This window comes from Jaculus jaculus, chromosome 12 (genome assembly GCF_020740685.1).
Source record: "Jaculus jaculus isolate mJacJac1 chromosome 12, mJacJac1.mat.Y.cur, whole genome shotgun sequence".
Classification (NCBI taxonomy): domain Eukaryota; kingdom Metazoa; phylum Chordata; class Mammalia; order Rodentia; family Dipodidae; genus Jaculus; species Jaculus jaculus.
In genome coordinates this window covers 9,806,722-9,826,613 of record NC_059113.1, presented here as the reverse complement: position 1 = coordinate 9,826,613, position 19,892 = coordinate 9,806,722, and the positions used below count along the sequence as shown (strand labels likewise).

The following is a 19,892-nucleotide window of genomic DNA, read 5'->3' as shown; positions in this document are numbered from 1 at the left end:
TAAAATAAAATAAAATAAAATAAAATAAAATTAAATTAAATTAAATTAAATTAAATTAAATTAAATTAAAATTAAAAAATGAAGTGCCAACTGGGCACCGGCATTCATTGTTTCCTCACTGTGGACAAAGCATGGCCAGATCCCTCAAGCTCCTGTCACCATGCCCCTGCCTCATGATGGGCTGTCACCTGGAATTATAAAGCTGGAATAAACCCTTCCTCCCTTTCCTGATGTTTGTCTGAGCAAGGAGAGGTAATTAATTCGCTCGCTAAGAGTTGGAGATAGGGGGCCATCTAAGGCTCCCTGTAGTTAGTGTAGTTACACGCAAGGCATGGACGGCTTACTGTTCTCTCTTCCGTAAATGGGGAGACTCCCACTGGGCACATTCATTCATTCATCCATTCATTCACTTGGTCATTCTTTTGAGTCTGCTGTTATCCTTATCAGGCCACTCTGACTGTAAAACAGAAAAGAAAAGAAATCCGTATCACACGATTTACTTTCCTGTTCTTGCAGCACAAGCAGCAGGGCTTCAGGATGGACAGAGGCTGTTAGAGGAGCAGGACAGAGAGATGTGACAGAGGGGGTGTCCGTTTCAGCCAACGTCCTGCTCTGCTTTACACCCTTTGGTGTCAGGATTAGTTTATCCTAAGTGAGGTTGATATGCCTAGGTACCTTAGGAGGCTTATGTGCATAAATGAAGCAGGAAGAAGGGCTATACATGCTTCTTAAAAAAAAAAAAAATTATTAGCCGGGCGTGGTGGCGCACGCCTTTAATCCCAGTACTCGGGAGGCAGAGGTAGGAGGATCGCTGAGAGTTCGAGGCCACCCTGAGAATACATAGTGAATTCCAGGTCAGCCTGAGCCAGAATGAGACCTTACCTTGAAAAAACAAAACAAAACTATATATATACACACATACACACACACACACACACACACACACACACACACACACATATATATATATTTACAAGGAGGGAAAGGAGAGAGGAGAATGGTTGCTCTAGGGCCTTCTGCCACTGTAAACAAATTCCAGATGCATGCACCACTTGTGTATCTGTCTTTACATGGGTACCGAGGAATCAAACCCAGGCTGTCAGGCTTTGCAAGCAGCGCCTTGAACCACTGAGCTATCTCTCCGGCCCTGTACTTTCCATGAGTTTTTCTTAAGCAACACTAAGCTACTAAGCTTGCAAGTGCTAGTGGGGGAGGGGTCCCCAAAGGAGATGAACAAAGAGATGTAGTCATATCTCGTCTTGCCTCTTGCTGCAGGCTATTCTGAGCCACGAGTGTCCCATGGAGACCCGGATGTACGCAGCCCAGAAACCGTCCCAGGAGTTTCCCTTGGGGGAGAACAGTGACGAAGAGCCTGACAGTGAGGAGTGGCCACAGTAGGTGGTCCCCGAGCCCCGTTCCAGGTGCATCTACTAGGCTTCGACTTCAGGGACCGCGAGATTCCCCCGGGCACCAGATCGCCATGGCTTCTCCATGGCTCAACTTTCCTTTCCCCTGGGAATCACCAGCCCTCCCTTCCTATGGGCCGGGCCGTGCCCGGAGACTTTACTCACCTGTGTAATCCCATAGCTCTCTCTCTGCAGGTGGCCCGGCTTTTGTGGGAGGACAGTGAGGCTGAATAAACTTGAGCTGTGACTCAGCCCCTGGAGGCGGTCATGAGCAGCGCGCCCCTGAAAGCAGATGAGCAAATGGCAAGTCTGGTTTTCTCCGCTCGCTGATGCTCCCTGGCACAGGCCCAATATAGGCGAGCTTTGCACCCTTCTCTGTGATGGCCACTTCCTGCAGTTCTCCTAGCTCGGCGGAGCCGGTACCAACACAGAATTACTTTTTTTTTGTTTTAAGTATTCACCAAGTGCCAGAAGAGTTGGAAATAATATTGTCTTTCTTTTTTAAAAAAACATTTTGTTTATATGTTTTATTTATTTATTTGAGACAGAGAGAGTGAGAATGAGAATGGGCACGCCAGGGCCTCCAGCCACTGCAAATGAACTCCAGACACATGTGCCTCCATGTGCATCTGGCTTGCATGGGTCCTAGAGAATTGAACCTGGGTCCTTAGGCTTCGCAGGCAAATGCCTTAGCCACTAAGCCATCTCTCCAGCCCTGCTTATTTCTTTTCAATAAAGTTATAGCTCTTTACCGTCAGTGAAGAGGACTTTCCTGGTTGTTCATCATCCAATGGAAGGAAATGAGTAGGTTTCCTATGCTTGACCGACATAGGTCATCATGGTACATATATATATATCTTTCCTGAGCCTCTTAAACTCTTATAAATAAAAGTAGTTGAAGGACAGAAGAACCATTCTATTAGACTTAAGAGTTCATTAGTATGAAGGGAGGAGAAACTGCCTTGAGATCTCTCCTAGTATGTATTTCCTAATACGTGAAGTATAATGAGGCATTGTTCGTACCTGTTAATGAATAAGTCATTACCTCATTCTTGGTACACCAGATGCTGTTGTGTCCACACAGGAGTATGCATGGGCAAATACAATGGGTGCTATAAATGCCATGAACTTTAAAAAAATATTTTATTTATTTATTTATTAGAGAGAAAGGGGCAGAGAGAGAGAGAGAGAGAGAGAGAGAGAGAGGGAGGGAGGGAGAGAGAGAGACAGAATGGGCATGCCAGGGCCTCTAGCCACTACAAATGAACTCCAGACACATGTGCCCCTTTGTGCATCTGGCTTATGTGGGTCCTGGAGAATTGAACTGGGATCCTTTGGCTTTGCAGGCAAATGCCTTAACTGTCAAGCCATCTCTCCAGCCCATATCATCACTTTTTGATGCATTTTTGAAATAGTGATAAGATCTCAAAGAGATGGGAAACAGGACACTCTATGTAGCTCCCATTTATTTAGGCAAATAGGCTACACAGCATGAGCTCCTCAAGTTAGCACATGTTGTGTGATCATGCTCAGGTCGGGTAGGGGTGGTGGCAGAGATGGAGATGAAGAGATGATGGGGAGACCCACCAGAGGGAGCCTGTGTGGGTGTACCAGTGTCAGACAGGGGTGCTCAGCCTTCACCCAGAATGACACCTGGCTTTGATTACTGCATCCATCTGTAGTAGTTTGATGGGTTTGGGACAACCGTCTCACTAGACTACATTTGGGCAGAACCAACCAATGAGCCCTTCTTACCTGGACAGCGAATACCTAATCTGTGGATATGTTTTTAGAGGTTTGGCCTTAACCAGATTCCCCCAACTTACAAAATCTAGTGGATTTAGTCCAAATGGCATATCTCTCTGATTTTGAAGCATCCCAAAGGTAGCAGAAAATGACTTTCCTGGATGTCTCAGCAATAACTACCAACACAGGCTGAGAGAGTGTCCACTGGAGCTCCAGAGCCAGAGTGAGGCAGGGGAGGGCCAGAGTCCCGTGTGGGGGGCTTACAATAAAGCTCGGGTTTGTTATAGAAAGTGTTAAAATGCTTTTCAAACCGAAGGAAGAATTTGTCCTAAGAGAAAACATCCATGACTTGTGTTCACATGGTTTGGATCACATACAAAGAAGCAGATAACAGCAAGCCAGTGAATGTGATTTCTGAAGACTTTCAAATGCTCTTGACAAGCACCAACCCCAGACTCTATGAAGCAAAGCTACAGATCAGAAGTGGAGGAAGGGCCGTAAGTACAGACTGTGCATATATGAGCATGGAGTGTCCTGGGCCAGAGAGATGGTTCAGTGGGTTGAATGCCTGCTACCCAAGAATGAGGACCTGAATTTGGACTTCCAACACTCACATAAAAGGGTAGGTGTGGTGCCACATGACTATAATCTCAGCACTGGAGACACACAGAGAGAGGAGATCCTCAAAGCTTGCTGGCTACCTTGCCTAGCAGGATTGGTAAGCTCTGGGTTCAGTGAGAGACCTGGTCTCACAAAACTAAGGTGAAGAGGTGAGAGAAGAAGTCGGCCCCTGTCCTACACATGTGGACACATACGTACATGTGCCACATGCACACAAACATGCATATATTCATGTGCACACACATAAAAGAAGGATCCAGCCAAGATGGAAACTAGTGTTAGTCTTTATTAGTGAAGAAGAGAAGGCATTTCATTCTGAAAATGAAGATACCAACCCATTAAGAATGGCCCTCCGGGGCTGGAGGGATGGCTTAATGGTTAAGACACTTGCCTGCAAAGCCAAAGGACCCAGGTTCAATTCCTCAGGACCCACATAAGCCAGATATACAAAGGGGCACATCATCTGGAGTTCATTTGCAGTGGCTAGAGGTCCTGGTATGCCCATTCTCTACCTCCTCTTTCTTGCTCCTTGCAAATAAATAAATTAAATTTAAATTAAAAAAAAAAAAACAGGCCTCAATGCTGGGAATGGTGGCACATGCCTTTAATCCCAGCACTTGGGAGGCAGAGGTAGGAGGATTGCTGTGACTTTGAGGCCACCCGGAGACTACACAGAGAATTCCAGGTCAGCCTGGGCTAGAGTGAGACCCTACCTCGATAAAGCAAAACCAAAACAAAACAAGAATGGGCCTCAAGACGTTTCCCATAAAACCAGTAGCTCTTCCAAACAGCAGGTGACTCACCCTGTGTGAGAGCTGAATATGGACATTTTCTCTTCACAAAAGAAAAGCAATGCAAAGAACTTCCAGTGACAATGTGCCAAAGAAGGCAAAAGAACTTCACAAAGCCAGAAAGATATGAGACATGTTCCTCACATTGCTGAAAATGAGTCAGAAGACAGGTTCATTCCCAAGTACAAAAGCAGGGAGCTTCCATGGCTAGGGAGTGGGTGCTGACTACCCAGGAGCTGGAGAAATCCAGAGAAGATGCATGGGATGATGAGGGACCAAGTCCAAGCAGATATGACTAACATGGCTAAGATAAGCATTTTTAAATATTTTATTTATTTATTTGAGAGACAGGCAGATAGGGAGAGAGAGAATGGGCATGCCAGGGCCCCCAGCCACTGCAAACAAATTCCAGACACATGTACCACCTTGTGTATCTGGCCTATGTGGGTCCTGGGGAATTGATCCCAGGTCCTTTGGCTTTGCAGACAAGTGCCTTAACCACTAACCATCTCTCCAGTCTAAGATAAGCATGTTTTTACAAGGTAGGGTCTTGCTTTTAGTCCAGGCTGACCTGAAATTCACTATGTAGTCTCAGGGTGGCTTCAAACTCACAGGGATCCTCCTACCTGTGCCTCCAAAGTGCTTGGGATTAAAGGTGTGTGACACCACACCTAGCTTAAGCTAAGCATTTTAACTTTGGTGTTTAAGCTATTTTGCTGAACAGTGTCAAATCTCAGCATACCAGTCTCTGATTAACATGGCTGACACCTTTCAGAAAGACCTAGTCATGGGCTGGAGAGATGGCTTAGCAGTTAAGGTGCTTGCCTGCAAAGCTTACGGACCCAAGTTCAATTCCCCAATACCCATGTAAGCCAGATGCATAAGGTGGCACACGCATCTGGAGTTTGTTTACAGTGGCTAGAGGCCCTGGTACACCCATTCTCTCTCTATATATGCCTCTCTCTCCTACTCTTTCTCTCTCAAATAAATAAATAAAGAATTTTTTTTTTTTTTAAAGAGAGTTAGAGAGATGTTGTAAATGTGTTTGCCTGTGAAGCCTAAGAACTCATGTTCAAATCTCTAGGTCCCACGTAGCCAGATGCAGTGATGCAAGAGCGCAATGTCACACATGCACACAAGAGGGCGCACGTGTCTGGAGTTCATTCACAGTAGGCTGAAGGTCCTGGTGTGCCCATTCTCTCTCCCTCTTTCTCTCTCTCAAAAATTAAAATAAGCTGGGTGTAGTGGTGCACACCTTTTATCTCGGCACTTGGGAGGCAGAGGTTGGAGGATCACCATGAATTGAAGGCCACCCTGAGACTACATAGTGAATTCTAAGTCAGCCTGGGCTAGAGCGAGACCGTAAGTAAGTAAACAAATAAAAAATTAAAAAGAGAAAGAAAAACCTAGTCTTGATGGTGGCCTCAGAGCCTGAGGACACTGCCATCGGAGGACAGCCCTACCTCCCTAGTGTATGGAGACTACGGTGACTGTTGTAGAGTATTACCTTCCATTGTGTTGTCTCACTTACGAATTATTATTCCGAGATAAAGCTGGAGCTGAGCAGTGTGAATGTTCTAGAGGGCTGCACTCTTTTCCTGGAGCTAGCTCTGTCATGCTTGCCTCTAAGGGTGACATGAAGAGAGGGCAATGGAGCCTGTTCACATAGCACTCCAGCTAGCCGTGGTGATAGCACCAGTGACCTGTGGGTATTTGCCAGCCTGCGCTGTGCAGGCTGAGCGTCGAGGGCCGAGCATCAGGACCCACGTGGGCCTCGTAGCTCGGCCTTCCTGATTCATCGTATAATCTCATGTGCAGGAAGAGGACGTTCTCTGGATCAAGGGAGGAGCATGCCCACGGCACACCCCAGGAGTGCTTGCGGGAGCCTTAACAGAGGCATGGCTGTGAGGCACAGGGAGGCAGGGGTAAGGTTTGACCGCGGAATGTCCCCTGTAGGCTCATGTGCTCAGTCTCTAGTGGGCGGTAGTGTTTTAGGAGGTTCTGGACACTTTGCAAAGTGGACCCTGGGTGGAGCATGTAGTGGACTGTCATCTTATGGTGGACAGGAAGCAGAGAACAGCAAGAAGAGGTCAGGATAAGATGGCCCCTTCCAACACGTCCCCCCACCCCAGTGACCCAGTTCCTCCATCCAGCCCCATGTTTTCACATGTTTATTAGCACGCATTATAATGAGTCGCACTGTTATGGCACTTTCAGTATGTGTGTAATGTATTTTGAACACACTCGCCTCCCATTACTGTTTTGTATTCCTCCCACTCTCAACACTCCCCAACGCCAGGTAGTTCTCCTTCTAATTTCATGTCTTTCGTTTTTAGAAAGAATATTTTTCTGTACAGCTGCCCAATGAGCTCTTTTAAATTTTAATTTAATTTTTTTTTTTTTTGCCTCAGCCACTGAAATGGCACTCCAGATGCTTGCCCCTCCTAGTGGGCATGTGTGCAGCCTTGCGCATCTGGCTTATGTGGGATCTGAAGAGTCAAACATGGGTCCTTTGGGCTTTGTAGAGAAGCACCTTAACTGCCAAGCCATCTCTCCAGCCCAAGCTTGTTTTTTTTAGGTTAAGTATTATTTGACAAACTATTCAAAGAGCTCAAAAAAAAATACAATAAAGTTACAGTAAGCTAAAATTACTTTATTACTAAAACTAATTTTTTTTTCCTTTTTTTTTTTCGAGGTAGGGTCTCACTCTGGCTCAGGCTGACCTGGAATTCACTATGTAGTCTCAGGGTGGCCTTGAACTCTCAGCGATCCTCCTACCTCTGCCTCCCGAGTGCTGGGATTAAAGGCGTGCGCCACCACACCCGGCTCTTTTTGTTTTTTGAGGTAAGGTCTCACTCTGGCTCAGGCTAACCTGGAATTCACTATGTAGTCTCAGGGTGGCTTGGAACTCACAGCGATCCTCCTACCTCTGTCTCCCCAGTGCTAGGATTAAAGGCGTGCGCTACCACACCCAGCTAAAAATCATTTTTTAAATAATGTACCATCATTTAAGCATCCATTGTTTATAAATCTGTACAGGTAGGTAATGTAGGTAATGTCCTAGACCGCGACATTCCCTCTGTGACTCACCAGGGCAACTTCCAGTTCTGCAAGCTCTTTATGTAATGCCCTGTGTGGGTGTGTCGTTGTGCATCTGTCATACCGTCTCTTTATTGTACCTTTTCTATATGTGGGTATGCTTAGACACATAAATACTTAACCATTGTGTTATAATTGCCTGTATTGTATTGTAATTGTTGAATATTCAGTTACACTAACATGCAGCCCAGGCTTGTGTCCTGGGAGCTGTGCCAGGTAACCTAGGCGGGTAATGTGCTATACTGCGTGCTCCCCTTCCCCCACCGAGGTAGGGTCTCACTCTAGCCCAGGCCGACCTGGAATTCGCTATGTAGTCTCAGGGTGGCCTTGAACTCATGGCGATCCTCCTACCTCTGCCTCCCGAGTGCTGGGATTAAAGGTGTGTGCCACCACGTCCAGCCCTAAATTTGTATGATAGGCAAGTGTTCTTCCACTGAGCTATATCCCCAGTGCTTTATTAAACTTCTTTTTTTGGGGGGGTGGGGTGCTAGAGAGATGGCTTAGCAGTTAAGGTGTTTGCCTGCAAAGCTAAAGGACCTAGGCTCTATCCTCCAGTACCCAAGTAAGTCAGATGCACAAGAAGGTACATGCCTCTGGGGTTCGTTTGCAGTGGCTAGAGGCCCTGGTGTGCCCATTCTCTCTCTGTCTCCTCTCTCTCTGTTTGCAAATAAATAAATAAATAAAATTTTTAAAAGAACAAAACTTTTTTTTCCTTGTTTTGTTTTTTAAGGTAGGGTCTCACTCTAGCCTAGGCTGACCTGAAATTCACTCTGTATTCTCGGGGTGGCCTCCAACTCACAGCAATCCTCCTACCTCTGCCTCCCAAGTTCTGGGATTAAAGGCGTATGCCACCATGCTGGCAAAAAACCATTTTTTTTTTTTTTTTTAATGTAGAGTCTTGCTCTAGCCCAGAGCTGACCTGGAATTCACTATGTAGTCTCAGGCTGGCCTGGAACTCACAGAGCTCCTTCTACTTCAGCTTCCTGAGTGCTTGGATTGAAGGCGTACGCCACCACACTTGGCTTTTATTCAACTTTTTGAGACAGAGTTTCACCAGGTTGCCCACCTGACCTTGAATTCTGTAGTACAGGCAGGTCTCGAAGGTATAATCCTCCTTCCTCAGCCTCTTGCATAGCTGTACTAGAGACTGCACTGATGATACAGGTTAGGAACAAGGTCGCCTTTTTCCCCGATAGGTAGTTAGCTAGGAGCTGGTCCACAGAAACATGGATGCCACCTTGCCTGCTCTGTCAGGACTAGAACCTGAAAAGTTGGAGTTCACTGGTGGGTGTCTGCTCCGTCTTTATAGGGATCTAATCCCTACAGGACTCCAACCCTGCATCACTACCAGGCCTGGCTCCATCTAGGATTGAGCATAAATATGTGATGTTTACATAACCAGGAAAATGACCAGGGATGTATTTCTTTGAACAAATCCCCATGGTTAAACGGTGCATGGCTATAGTTAAGGGATCAGCGATACCGCCTGTATGACCAAGAAATGCAAAAGTGTTTGAGTTATCCTTCCTCCCTGTTGGGTCTTCTACTTTCACATTTTCTTTGTGCATCTGTGTGTATGCATGTTCACATGTGTGGGCTCATATGTGCATGCGTGTGTAATGTGGAATACAGGGGTAGATATTGAATGTCTTTCTCGATTGATCTCCAATATATATATATGTATGTATGTGGTTTTGCGAGGTAGGGACTCACTCTAGCTCAGGCTAACCTAAAATTCACTGTGTAGTCTCAGGATGGCCTAGAACTCATGGTGATCCTCCTACCTCTGCCTCTTGAGTACTGGGATTAAAGGTGTATGCCACCACGCCCGGCATTGCAGTGAAGTTTGCATTGCTGGTAGAAATCACCCAGCCAAGAGCAGCTTGTGGGGGGAAAAAAAATAGGCTTATTTTGGCTTACAGGCTCGAGGAGGAAACTTCATGATGGCAGGGAAAACGATAGCATGAGCAGAGGGTGGGCATCACCCCCGGGCCACCTAAGGTGGACAATAGCAACAGGAGAGTGTGCCAAACACTGGCGAGGAGACACCCGTTAGCCCGCCCCCAACAATAGGTGGCGGTAATTCCCAAATCTCCATCGGCTGGGAACCTAGCATTCAGAACACCTGAGTTTATGGGGGACACCTGAGTCAAATCACCACACCTGTGCATCTTTTGATATACGGTCTCTCAGATGAAACGAGAGCTTACCAATTCGTCTAGTCTAGCTAGCCTGCTTGCTCTGGAAATACCCTGTGCCAACCTCCTGAGTGCTGTGCCAGGGTTCTAGGTGGGTCGTCACAGCCTGCCAGCATTTACATGGGTGCTGGGGTTCCAAACTCAAGTTCTCACATTTTTGCAGCCAAGTTATTTACCCACGGAGCCATCTTCCAGCCAAGCCATCACAGTTTATCTATTATTCGTCATTATTTCAGAAATCTTCTTGATAATTTTTTTAAATTTGACTTTTTTTTATTGGTTTATCAAGGTAGGATTTCTCTCTTGCCCAGGCTGACCTGGAATTCACTATGTAGTTTCAGGGTGGCCTTGAATTCATGGTGATCCTCCTAATTCTGCCTCCAGAGTGCTGGGACTAAAGACGTGCACCGCCCCACCTGGCTGATTTGTCATCTTTTGACATAATATATTGTCCTGTAATGGAAAATGGGGCTTGAGGGTCGTTAGTGGCCCCTTCCCTGCCCTTCAACCTCCAGATATGGTTTAATAATGACTTTCTAAATTAACAACACTTATGTGCATGATTAAGGTCGAGGAAGAAACATTGCTCATAGATGAGCTTTTCTGTAATTACTCTTTCCTTCAGGGGCTGCCTTGTATCCCCCACCTGCTGTCCCTTGTGCTGGGTGGAGTCACAGTTCCCTGGCAGGAACTCCTCTCTGGTGGCTTCTGCCTCTGCCTGTGGTTTGCAGACACCCCGGGTGCTGGAACGGGCACTTAGAGAGGCTGTGGCTCGATGGCAGCTGACTCCCCTCCCTCCACCCATTTTCTCCTCCTCCTCTTCCTTCCCGACTCTCTCTCTTTCAAAACAATTGCCTTCGTGGGCTGGGCAGGTGGCTTGGTGGGTCAAGCGCTTGCAAACCTGCCTGGAGCCTATGTACAAAGCCAGAACTGCAGCTGTGTGCCCCTAACCCCGGTACCCGAGAGGCAGAGGCAGGGGGATCCTGAGCGCTTATCTGGCCAGCCAGCCTAGCCGAATTAGTGAGTTCTAGGCTCGGGGGAAGACCCTGTTTCAAAGAATAAGGCAGCGAGCGACTGAAGCGGACCCAACATGGGACACCTCCGGCTGTCCCTGCCTGTGCACATATAAACACGAGGACCTCCCCCGTAGTTGCCTGTGGCATCATTAATGTGCAGTCAATAATAATAATGTGTGGCTAATAATTAATAATGATGATGTAATAATTAATGCGTGGTTCATAAACTTGCACATGGGTGTAGCTACCACTCACTTCCAAGCCCTCCGAGAGCTCCCCTGAGTTCCTCCTCACTGAGAACCCCCCCCATGGGTACGGGCACCCCACTCCCCACCAGTGAACCTTGCCTACTTTTGAACCTGTCATGCATCTCTCTGGTGAGACTCCTTTCCTTTTCCAAACGAGGACCTTGTAACTGTCCACAGCTGCGTTTCTCAAGGGCAGTGCATGGTGACGCGGTTCTCCCACATGCCTCTTCATGTCCCCCTCTCCCCCGGTGAGGCCTCATGGCTTCTGTTTTGCAGATGAAAACCTGACTTTGAGACGTTAAAGCATCAGTTGAGCTCAGTCACAAGTCACAAAGCCAACAAAGCCTGTGGGTGTTTGACCTGTCCCCAAGCTCTTTCCTCTATACATCAGAATCTTGACACATACCTCCTACTCATGAACAATTCTTTTTTAGTTATTTTATTTTATTTTTATTTGAGAGAGAGGCAGTCAGAGAGAGAGAATGGGCACGCCGGGGCCTGCAGCCACTACTGGATGAACTCCAGACGCATGTGCTCCCTTGGGCATCTGACTTATACCAAGGTCCTTTGGCTTTGCAAAATGCCTTAATGGCTAAACCATCTCTCCAGCCCACGAACAATTCTTAATAAAGGGCTTAGATAAAAGGAGTTATTATCAAAGTTTGAGTGAGCTGTAGAAATCTTTCTTCATATTTTAAGAACCATGCCATGATATTGTCAGTTCATCTGGGAGGTCATTTGACTCAGGTGTTCCTCATAAGCCCATGTGTTCTGAATGCTAGGTTCCCAGCTGTTGGCAATTGGGGCATGGGGCTCCACCTGGAGGTGATGTATTGCTGGGGGGCAGGCTTATGGATGTTACAGCCCGCTCCCCCTTGCCAGTGTCTGGCACACTCCACTGTTGCTAGTGTCCATCTGACGTTGGTCAGGGGGTCATGCTCACTCATGCCATCTTTGCTCCCGCTGTCGTGGAGCTTCCCCTCGAGTCTGTAAGCCAAAACAAACCTTTTTTTCCCCCACAAGCTGCTCTTTGTCGGGTGTTTGTGCAGCAGCTTGAAACTAACTGTAACAATCTGCTTCTACTTTGCTTCTCGTTCCTCCAGAGTAGCTGCCCAGTTCTTCACACTTCGTTTGACCTCAGCTCAAGTGTTTAGAACCCACGTGTACAAGTAATGGTAATTCCTATTCTTTCCAGAAGAGGGCAGCAGAGCCTCACTCTAAATTTCTTAGATTTGGAACCAGGAAGACAAATGGATCTGTAGACCAGCATGATCCCTTTGATTTATTATTCAATAATTACTGTGGAGCTTCCACATGCTAACCAGGTTTAAGTAGAGCTTTCTTTCTTTCTTTCTTTCTTTCTTTCTTTCTTTCTTTCTTTCTTTCTTTCTTTCTTTCTTTCTTTTTTTTTCTTTTTAAAATTTTCACCATCTTATGTTTTGTGTGTACATGTGCTTACAATCAGTGAATTTTTGTTTTTGTTTCTTTGAAACAATGGCTTGCATGTAGCCCCCAAATGGCCTCCCATTTTCAGTCCGCCTTGCCCCACTTTCCACATGCTGGGATTCCAGAAAAGCACCATGGCTCTCAGCGCGTTCATTTTCTACGATAACCATGATGTACACCTTGGAAAGGGGCATCAAAAATCGCAAGTTTGGTCGAAAGCAGGTTTCAGTGTTTCACCTTGGATGCCCCAACAGCGTCCCAATCCCCGGAACCTGGGGATACAGTATCTCCCATGGCCCAGAGAACTCTGCAGGTGTGGCTAGGAGTTGATGAAAGCATTAGCCCGGGTTGTCTGTGGTAGGTCCAGTCTAGTCAATCCTGGCAGACGAGACTCTATCCCAGCTGAGTTGGGAGGACCAGAGATTCGGAAGATGGGCAGTGCTGTGAGTGATGGAATGTTGGAGGCCTCAGGAGCTGAAGCAAAGGACATGGGTCCGCCAGCACTTCCTGCTGTAGAAGACCAAACCCCTTCTACTCCACCGACTACCACAGTTTTAAAATTTTTATTTATTCATTTATTGTTGTTAGTGTTTGTTTTCTGAGGTAGAGTCTTGCTGTAGCCCAGGCTGTCCTGGAATTCAGTGTGGAGTCTCAGGCTGGCCTTGAATTCACAGTGATCCTCCACCATTGTTTTCAAGCCATTGAACTTGTATAGTTATTCAAGTAGCAATAGAAAATCAGTAGTTTCAAGAATAAATATATAGAGAAAAAATAAGGTTGAATCATGACGACTTTTTTTTTTTTTGGAGCTGTGGTCATGCTCTGCAGCTCAGGCTGGCCTGGAAGTCGGGGTTCTGTTGACTGCCCCCCAGTGCTGGCATCGCAGGCCTGGAGGCTTTCGAGGCGTCTCGGGTCATTCTACACGAATCCACCAGGAGGCGCCCTCACCACACCCTACAACGTGTTTCCTGTCCATGGAAATGAAGTGTGGGCAGTTTCAGAGTTTTTGTTTGGTTTTGTTTTTCCACAGAACACTGCTACTTGACGAAAATGCACAAGAAAAGCTTGTAAGTGGTGGTTATTGGGTTCGCTTTTCTGCCCCCCTTCTCAGTTTAGAATACACAGGTCATCCCAGGCCCTAAGCAGCTCTCTCAGAGCTGGGCTGCGGTTTGGTCACTGCCACCTCCTATCTCCCTGGCAACCCCAAAGCAGCTGCCCAGCGCTCAGACCACGAGCCAGATTCCTGCCAAATAAAACCCACCTGGCCCTGCCGTTTAAATCCATGCCATGATCCAGAAATGCTTCCAGGAGGAAGGTGGTGAGGTGTGTGGTGGGGGACACCTGGCCAGAGGAGATGTTTGGTAGGAAGTAGAGGCACCAGTGTGCTCCTGCTTGGAGGAGCGAAGACACCAGGAATGCCAGGTCGTTTGCCTAGACCTAACGAGGCCTTAGGGGCTGGAAGCTGTAGAATTCTTTTACATAGAGGCCTGGATGCCAATGCAGGGAGTTAAGACCTTAATTGACAATCGGCCTCCACATGTGTGAGTTCAGCACCCTCCACCGACAGCAGTGTGCTCTACTTAGCTGGCCTATGAGGGTGGGGTCGGCCCTAACACGTGGGGTGTCTTTTCCTTGTCCTTAACCCCTAAACAACACGGCATGAAGCCATTTACACTGCATGTGCAGTGTATTATCTAAGTGATCTAGAGCTGGATGGTTTTCACTGCACAGGGGGAGGTGTGTAGGGTACATATGAATATTTATTTATTTTGCTTTTGCTTTTTAATTATTTATTTTTGAGGTAGAGTTTTACACTAGCCCAGGCTGAGCTGGAATTCACTCTGTAGTCTCAGGGTGGCCTCAAACTCACGGTGATCCTCTTACCTCTGCCTCCCTAGTGTTGGGATTAAAGGTGTGCATCATCACGCCTCACTTATTTTATTTATTTAATTACTTTTAAACTTTTTATTGACAATCTATGTACATACAGACAATATCCCATGACCACAAACCCCTTCCACCATCTTCCCTTTCCCCTCCTGAATCCCTTCTTTCCAACTCGTCTCTCTTCTATTTTGACTTTCAAATATTACATAGGATAATATTACAAGGAGTTTGAATAAGCAATGCTAGAAAGTCTATTCCAGCAAAGAAGGGGATAAAGGGGGAATATTAAGTGCAGTGGGCTCCACTCCATTTTTCCAGAGTTGGAGCAAAGAGAAGGTTGTGAATGGCAGTGAAGGGCAGTTTGGGAGTTGATCCCTTCAGAAAGGGCAGAGAACGGAGCACTTTCTGGACAGAGGAGAGGTGGCCACTGAGTAGGAGAGAGAGAATCCAGACAAACACATCTGCAAACAAAACAAACAAAGAAGAGGCAATGCCACATGTTCCAGGCACTGCCCATGAGTTACTGAGGGAAAGCTTTCTGCCAGTGGCACCCCAGGATCCTGTGCAGTGGGCCATGGGCTCCCCCTGGTATGAAAGACCCCAGAGTTATTGTGTGACTCCAAATCAGGCCTCGTGTGAGGGTTTTGAGTCCTGAGAAAGGCTCGAGATTTGGTAGGAGACCTGGGCAGCGCTTTCCATCCTCCAGTGGTCACGGCAGGCAGGGGTGAGCATGTCTAAGTCTTAGCTTCCCTCCAGGGAGAGAGTGAGGGTGGTTACATGTGTGTGGTTAGGTTTATTGGCATGGGAAAGCCCTCCACCCACAACTGCCTCAGACATTGTAATCATACTGACAGGAATTGGAAATTCCCTAGGAATCTCTGCATGGAGAATGGAAAAGCCTGGTGTCACCCAGAAAGGGAATTTGTCTCCTGGAAAGAGGTTTCACACAGTCCTGACAACTTGCAGGGGAGACTGGAGCCCAGACAGTCATGACGGGCAATACCCACCTTGACCAGGGTTGCTTAGTTGTATATACTCCTTGCTCTCCATTTAAATATAAACCTCATGTAAGGACCCAGGTTCTATTCCCCAGGACCCATGTAAGCCAGATGCACAAGGTGGTGCATGTGTCTAGAGTTCCTTTGCAGTGGCTGGAGGCCCTGGTGTGCCCATTCTCTCTCTCTCTCTCATTCAACGACTCTTTTTTTTCTCTATCTCCCAAATGTGTAATACATGTTTAAAAAAACAGAGAGAGAGAGAGAGAGAGAGAGAAAGAGAAGAAAGGGGAAATACAGAGAGCTCCTGCCATATGGAAGGCAGGAGGGGGTAAGAACCTGCACGGAGTAGGGGTCTCCCCTGTCTCAGCCCACATAGGTTAAGATGGGCATGGGGCTTACCGGAGCAGGAACCTAGAAGTTAGCAAAAGTGGAAAGCCAAAGTGAGGCCTGCCCACCTGGTAAGGATCTATTTATAATCTTATTGTGATGGGCCTTGCCTTCAGGCCAAGGTGAACCTGAGAGGGAGCTGATTGTTCTGGGCTAAGGAAGAGGTCTGGAAACCTGAGTAGGAGGCAAGAAAGAAGAGAGAGAGAGAGAGAAACAGAGAGAAAACATTATTTGGATGAGACAGGATCAGGCACTGAATTCCAGTTCTGCAGGAACAGGCAGACAACATTACATCTTTTTGGTTTTCCCCTAACTGGACCTGACTAATCTAATCCCCCTCAAAGGCAAGGCTTGAACCTCAAAGATGTTGTTAGTAGCTGACAGGCAGCAGCAGAAGGCGGGACTCTCTGCTGCTCTTGGTGTGTGATCTCCAAGCTCCTCATGGTTCCTGGCCAGGCTCTGGACATGGAAGTTATTTTTGGAAGCTGGATGTGCTTAGAATCAATTTGGCTTTTCACTTAAGAGGCAAAGAAGTACATGGAGAAGCAATGAATATGAGCAGGCCTGGGTGACTCAAAACCCATCGAAGTGCTGAGAAGTGATAGTGGACCGTCCAGCATTAAGTGAGGTATCTCTATCACACCCTCCAAGGTTCAAGGACCACTGTAGAAGAGGTGGTGGAAAGCATGTAAGTGCAAATGAAGGGAAGGAGTGTTTTGCAATACTCTCTTCCAGATACAAAGTGGCCATGGTATTCATGATCTCTCAGTGGCTACACAAGACCTGCATAATCAAAGGGGAAAAATGGTGACATCAAAACAGCAGAGTGACTAGTATGAAAGAAGTGTTTCAGTGGAGGGTAAGTCAAAGAGGGAGAAAGGATATATGGAGGCTTGTCAATAAAAAGTTAAAAAAGTAAAATAAGCTTGGAAGAATCCCAGTGTTGGGCACAAGGTAGGGTAAACATGTGTCCATATCTGTTTTCCTGTGACTTGGAAGGCGACAGGTTCATCCTCATAGAATACCAAACACCTGTTGCCGTCCTGCTTGGTGGCTATGTATAGTATCTATCTATCTATCTATCTATCTATCTATCTATCTATCTATCTATATTAAAAAATGGATTTTGGAATATTAACTGAGGTGCTTTGATTGTTAAATGTCTCCCATAGCTTCACATGTCTGAATACCTAATCCCCGGTTGGCAGGGCTGGTTGGGAAGGTTGTGGAACCTTGGGGAGGTGGAGCCTTGCTAGAAGAAGTCTGTCACTGGGGAAGGCCTTGGGGCGAGGGGCGTAGCCCGGCCCTGCTTGCTGCACCCCGCTCACTCTTGCTACTTTGTCCCTGCTGGTGTGAAGATGTGGTGCTGGGCTTTCTGCTCCTGCCACACTTTTTCTGCCGTGAGGAACCTAAGACTGTAAGCTCAAATAAATCCTTTCCTTGCATACGCTGCTTCTAGAAGATCAGGTGTTTTGTCCAAGCAATGAGGCAGTGACTGATACATGGGGGTAAGTTATTCCTAGAGAGACTTCATACAGGGCCAGTCGCAGGCCAAGGAAGTGACTCTCCTAGGAAAACGCTCCGTGGGGCTTGTTGAGTTGGGCGTGTAGCTCTGACTCTCCAAACTTGGCCTCGACACCCGGAGCTTCCTGGTGACACTGTCTGGGAGGTCATTAAGTCGGCCTTGGCAGAGGCTGAGTAGAGCAAATATGAGTTAAGCCAAGTGAAAAGCTATGTGATTCCTTTATGGGGTGGTGGTTTGTTTTCCTTGAGGCATTTCTGGGCTCGGAGAAGTGGGTTGGGCTGCATGTTTGGTGGCTGAATTGTAGTGGCCACCAAGAAGCTGTGTCACACAGCCAAGGGTGTCTGCAGTAGACGTGTTCGGCCGGGGGCGGCACGCTGGCTGTGGGGCCGTCTTGTTGCGCTCCCACATCATTAAGTCCTTTGTGGCCATTGACTTCAGAGAATTTGCTCCAGCTTTATTCCTCTGGAACAAGTAAGATTTTTTCAGAAGTAAGCTAAAGAACTTGCATCATGAAGAACAAGCAGGCCGCAGTTTCCCTCCTCTTTCTTTTTCTGCCTGAGTCTGAGGAATATTTCACCACCAAGAAGTAGTAGGTTTTACCTTTTTTTTTTTTTTTTTTCATTGAGGCAGAGTCTCGCTCTAGCCCAGGCTGACCTGGAAGTCACTATGTAGTCTAAGGGTGGCCTTGAACTCACAGCGATCCTCCTACCTCTGCCTCCCAAGTGCCACGCCTGGCAGGTTTTACCTTTTTCAACTACCAATTCATTCTCCTGTTTATTTTTTTCCGTCCTGAGTTATATTTATTTTTGCACATAAAAAACGAGGACAATAGTATATATCGAAATGTCTTCAAATGTCCCAGGGAAAAGGTTTCTTACCATTAGGACACTTGAATCTTGTGGACCCTGAATCCTTTCCACATCCATTTGTATGGTAGAGTCAATTTATAGGTCTTACTAAGAAAGATCCAGAACTCTCCTCTCCCCCACACCCTGGAAGCAATGTCCTACCTACTTGAGAAGTGTAGTGTGGAAGAAGAGAGGGGAATGGAGAGGAAAAAGGGAGGGAGGAAGAGAGAGAGAAAGAATGAGATTGATTATTGATTGATTTGGTGTGCATTGAGACGAGGTAAACTTTAGGAGCATTGAGTTGTATCCCCACTTCCATGGTATGGACAGATGGTTGGCAAGGCCTTTGGGCAAGTCTCACCGAGAGGGAGCCATTGAGGGTGTAACCAGGGCAAAGGGGCTCATTTGGAAGGGGCACTAGAGGGGAGAACTGGAAAGTCATTGCAGAAGGTTTCAGCACTGTCTACACTGATCTCCATGTAGTGGGACTACTTTTAAGTTAGTGTCCTTAGAAATCTCAGAAACAGGGGTGGGAGAGATGGCTTAACGGCTAAGGCACTTGCCTGTAAAAATCTAATGGCCGGGGTTCGATTCCCCAGTACCCACATAGAGCCACATGCATCTGGAGTTTGTTTGCAGTGGCTGGAGGTCTTGGCATGCCTATATTGGCTTTGTAGGCAAGTTCCTAAATTGCTAAGCCATCTCTCTAGTTAAGTTCCACTTTGCGTCAAACAACTTTGTGTGAGATTCCAGAAACTGAACTTAATCAAGCCAAGATACTGAAGAGTTATATGTGCAGAATACTGTGCTAAACGTGGAAGGAATACAGACATTGGAAGGGGTCAGCAAGAGGCAGAAGTGCGAGAAAAGGCAACCCGCACAGAGCAGGAGAAAGGGGAAGGGAACGAGCAGAGATCAGAGGTTCCCATTGGCATCTGCGGCCTCCTCATGGGAGTTCACAAAGAAGCTTCTCTAACTGTGTCACCAGTGATCAAACTTTACTGATTGCTCTCCACAGGAAAATAGTGTGCAGTTGGGGACAGAAAATGCAGTGAGATCCTTTTCCCCATTGAGGACACCAGCCTCGCTGAGTTAGGTAACTGGTCTGATGATCTCAAATTTCCCTTCCTTCCTCCCTCCCTCCCTTCCTTCCTTCCTTCCTTCCTTCCTTCCTTCCTTCCTTCCTTCCTTCCTTCCTTCCTTCCTTCCTTCCTTCTTTGCTTCCTTGCTTCCTTGCTTCCTTCTTTCTTTCCTCCCTCCCTCCCTTCTTTCTTTCTTTGTTTTTGTTTGTTTACTGAGGCAGGGTCTCACTCTAGCTCAGGCTGACCTGGACTTCACTATGGCTTTGAACTCATGGCAATCCTCCTACCTCTGCCTCCCAAGCCCTGGGATTCAAGCCTTGTGGCACTGATGTTTATTTCTATCAGCTTCTGTTATCTCCATGCTTGGCCACTTAACATTTCTACTGGGAGGTGCCACAAGTTCTCAAAGCACCTGATTCAGTGGTTTGAATGTTGCAACTTGATTACCATGCTGAAGTATTGAGAATGAGATAAGGTGGGACCTTTTGCTGGGACATGAAGGCTCTGCCCTCCTGAATGGATTAGCCCATAGGGTAGCAAACTGATCTATTCATAGCCTAATGGGTTATGGCAGAGTGGCCCACTTATGAAAAG

The 19,892-nt window shown here is 46.9% G+C and overlaps 1 protein-coding gene across 1 annotated transcript in view; it reads left to right on the top strand.

The window, feature by feature from the left end:
• The window catches only part of Slc18a1 (solute carrier family 18 member A1), a 32,088-nt gene extending 30,724 nt beyond the window's left edge, over nucleotides 1-1,364 (top strand). The window contains exon 14 of the mRNA XM_045131703.1: nucleotides 1,276-1,364. Coding sequence (XP_044987638.1) covers nucleotides 1,276-1,364 — 89 coding nt within the window. The remainder of the gene's footprint in view (nucleotides 1-1,275) is intronic.
• Nucleotides 1,365-19,892: the final 18,528 nt, after the last annotated feature.